This window comes from Cryptomeria japonica, chromosome 8 (assembly GCF_030272615.1).
Source record: "Cryptomeria japonica chromosome 8, Sugi_1.0, whole genome shotgun sequence".
Taxonomy (NCBI): Eukaryota; Viridiplantae; Streptophyta; class Pinopsida; order Cupressales; family Cupressaceae; genus Cryptomeria; species Cryptomeria japonica.
In genome coordinates, this window is record NC_081412.1 from 102,168,372 (window position 1) to 102,172,662 (window position 4,291).

Genomic DNA, 4,291 nt, shown 5'->3' on the forward strand with positions numbered 1-4,291 from the left:
ATAAATTTACCTATAGATGTGAAGAACGTGGAAGAAAGGACACGGATATAAATTCCCGCCGCCCATAATGAGGACTCCCGACTCACCCTGAACTTTCCCGGGCAGGCGACGTCATCCAGATTGCCAAAATTACGCTTTGCGAAAAAGTAGTCATAAACGGTCCAGCCGTTTAAAGCGAGGAAAAAAAAGTACCTTCGTAATCCTCACCTAACGCGGCTAGAGAACCGAGTCCCGTGTATTAAGGAGTCAAACGATCCACTCGCTAAAACCTTACGCGATTAACGCGGCGACTCGCTTTCTATAACTATAAGCCTGCGTTACATAAACCAGGCGGAAATTTGAGATTTTCAATTTTCAATTTCTGAGCTGTGACAATTTTGTTCGATTTTCTGTGATTTCAAGCTCATGGCCCTCACAAATGATGGATTTCAAGTTCATTACAGGGGAGTTCGGAAGAGGCCCTGGGGTCGATTTGCCGCAGAGATCAGAGATCCTGGCAGGAAACAGAGAGTTTGGCTCGGAACTTTCGGTACTGCTGAGGAAGCGGCTAGGGCTTACGATGCCGCCGCCATTTTTTTCAAAGCTGCAAAGGCTAAGACAAATTTCGCCTACACTTCGTCCCCGGGAACTGAGAGCGGCGGCCAAAGTAGTGCCCTTGAGCTGGCCGCTTGCTCTGCACTGAAGCGTATTGTAAACCCTAGCGCTTCCTTTTCTGCTCAAAAAACTTCCGGTGAACAAATTTTGTTGTTTGATCGCGAGAAAGCGGATCTCGATTTTTCAGGCAGTAGGCAGAAATCCTGCAAGAAGAAGCGAATGGAAGTCGAGAGGCGAAACGGCGAGAATTTAGAAGTTGAAGTAAAGGGAGAGACAGAGGCAGAGGCAGAGGGAAAGACAGAGCTCGCTTCTGCGAGAAGATTTCCGCTTTTCGATCTCAACCTACCTCCACCTCGTGATGATGACTCGCAATTATAGTAGATCTGGCTATAAATGATCTTTTCTTTTTCTGTAACAAATTCGATTGTTTCGTATGATTGGCTTCTTATGTAAAATCTCAAAACTCTAATGGTTTTCATAATGAAGGAATGAATGTGGGCCCTCGGTGAAATAGACCAGTAGGGACTCCTATTTTGGCGCTATTGAGTGATACAGAAAAGCAAGCACACAGATTTCTCTCCTTTGCAGTATCTGATACGCTGTAGTCCAGTCTTGGAATTAAATCTCAGCACGCAAAAACGTTTCTGTTGTAGCTTCTGGTTTTGTGTCTCCTTAAGTATTGTTTAAATATTGACAGATAACTAGAAGATTAATTTTATTACCAATCAAAAGGCAAAACAGTCCAACTGTAGTGGTTAAGCAATCAGATTGCATTAGCTAATACGCCAGACGAACAAAATGTAACCATCATCATCACAATCGGTTGGTTTGGTGAGTTGAAAAAATAAGTGTTCTTGTTCAGCACTCGTTTTCTGCAAATCTTTTTAATCAAAAGCCGTGTTTGCAAGTGTAAAAATAAACTGTTGCCTGTCAACTGTTCACATGTGAGTAGATTTCTGAAAATTTTCACAACGATTTTTCTCGTACACAAGATAATTGTGAGTAGATTTCTGAAAATTTTCACATCGATTTGTTTCCTGTACAAGATAACTAATTAGGTCTGAAGTACGCGCGCTTCTCATAAATCTTTTATTTCTACAGTCCATGGGAATGAAATTAGATTTGGCAGAAAAATAGTACACAATTTTGCTTCCATCAGACACATTTTAGGTCACCTAAAAGACTAATTTTATTTTGATCAGTCCAACGGAGAGAAAAATCATGGGTTGGATGGGCCAACTGGAATTAAGTTGAATACTGTTGACATCTTAATTTTTGCTGTAAGGCAATATATTTCTGAAACAGAAGACCGTTGAAAATAGGAAGAGAGAGAAAGAGAGCGGTCCATATGGACGTGTGAATGACGAAAAGAAATTCAATAATAGTGAGTTCCGCCTCATTGTTAAAAATTCTCGAACATGACTAAAAAATTATTTTATCACTTTTTTAAGCACCGCGTGGTTGTCTCTTTTTTAATTATTATTTTACTTATTTGCAATTTTCTCACAGAATTTTTTTGATTATTGTAACGGTTTTTTTTTTATTATTTTAGTATCAATTGTCTACTTATCAAATTTAAACAATTATATATTTCAATATATCTATTATTTGTTTTGATCTAGCTTTTTTTTTATGTTTGGAATCATTTTCATGGTTGTGGATTTGATCTTTTTCAATTCAGATTTTCAAATTCAAATATTATTCAACTTTCATTAAATTCATTTCTTACGAAACATAGATTAAATACTATCGTGTGCTTGTATTTAAAGGCACTCAATTTATTCATTTAAGACATCCTATCTCATTATCATCTCTTTTGAGCATTCCAAGATTTATTAGTCACATTCATAAGGAAAAACATTTACATTGGTGCAATAAAAGAAGAACATGCATATGGCCAACTTAAAAGTGATGTTTATACAAATTTTTGTAAGAAAACTATGAGAACATTTCCTCTTGCAACACAATGGCAACACTCCCAAGGTTTTTTTCAATATAACAAAACTAAGCATTAGAAAAGGCAAAAGGAATAGGGCTAAAACAAAAAGTGGAGTTGTAGAGAATAACAACTAATTTTCACAAGAACATTTTTTTTTCTAAACGTGCATGTGACCAGATCGACAAACTCTACTCTTTGTAAGATACACATAGTATTTTGATTTCAAGATGAGCTTGGTATCACCATTTCTTGACCCTAAAGCATCACAAAATTTAAAATATTTAATAAAGGTGATAACTCTCCACAAAGCTAACTACTTTCATTTATTGCATTTACTTTTCTTAGTTTAGTATTAAATTTTGAATCATCATAGCTCTAAAAAACTATCATTATATAATCATTTGAGGTTAACTTATGTTGAAATGTAATATTTTTATTGGATTGATACATATTAATTTTGGAGAAAGCTTATCTTCTTTTACATATTTGGTGAACTTGTTTAAGTCAACATAATTAAGTATCACTTTGGAGTTTCCCCGCTATTTTATAGTTTTAGAATCTATCATTTTCTAATTTCACGCCTTTGTTTTTAGACCCAATCTTCTTTTTCATCCTTGTGTTTCAATGATGCATCCTTACTCTAGGGCTTGGTGTTGTTAATCAAATACCTTATCTTTCACATACCCTACCAATAAGGCTTATATTTTATATTTATTTCTCTTACCCTAGTATACATAAGGATAGTGTGAATTTAGTAATGTTATTTCATGGCTTATCTTTCATTCCTTGTTCTCCTATTATCAAAATAGGTCATACACATATTAAGACTAATTTTCATCATTCACATGGATATTCTAAGCATAGATGCATTGTAATCAAACATTAAATTAAATAACTTGAAGGAATTTAAATAAAGTAAAGATTAAACAAACTTAGGAACACACAATTTCCTCACCCAATTGGATAGATTATATGAAATAAAATCAAAAGATTGATCATGTTCACCATCACATACTTTATATTGATGTTACACATGACATAAAAGAGAACCACTTGATATGAGAGATGAATGTGTTGCTTAGATGTCCTTATTAATTCTTTTCATTCTTATCACATTTTGTGCTTTATGATTTACTTTATCATTAATTTCCAAGTTCTTAGTTTAGATATGGATGGACACCTTTTGGTTTCCATATTCCTTGTTTGAAATATTTCCTCCTAATTTATTTACATTCACTTAACCTTTATCTTTTATTTACTTTTTCCTTTTCATTTATTTCCCACTTGATCTTTTACCAACTATTATCTTATTTTAGCTTTGGGTAAGTGCAAAGTAATGGGTCACAAATTGGCGGAAGTCCATGCGTTGGAAAACACACTCTTAGAAATGGGGGCTCATTTTTTCTTCAGGCCCCCGAGGCAAAAAGTAATGGGGGCCCGAGGAGAAACTAAACGGGCCCTCGTTTTGTTCTCAAATGGGGGCCCGCTTGAAAATGAAACGGGGTCCTGTTTTTAAATCCGATTTTACCCATTTTTTCAGGCTCATTGTCATTTTTACCTGCAATTGTAGTGAGAAAAGGAGATCGTAAATAGGGGCCCATTCCATGGAAGTTGATTCCACAACCCGCCACTTGCCTCGGGATTAGGTCCAGGATAGGCCTGGGATGGCCACACCTGAGACAAGGACCGACAAATTTAAATCTCATTATGTGTTTCTAATTAGAGAATTTTTATACGAAATTAAAACCTATTTCAGAT

The 4,291-nt window shown here is 35.6% G+C and overlaps 1 protein-coding gene across 1 annotated transcript; it reads left to right on the plus strand.

Moving 5' to 3' along the window:
• Positions 1 to 299: 299 nt before the first annotated feature.
• On the plus strand, positions 300 to 1,458 carry LOC131062464 (ethylene-responsive transcription factor 9-like). Its single transcript, XM_057996128.2, has one exon. The coding sequence runs from the start codon at positions 406 to 408 to the stop codon at positions 970 to 972; it is 567 nt and encodes a 188-aa protein (XP_057852111.1). The 5' UTR covers positions 300 to 405; the 3' UTR covers positions 973 to 1,458.
• Positions 1,459 to 4,291: the final 2,833 nt, after the last annotated feature.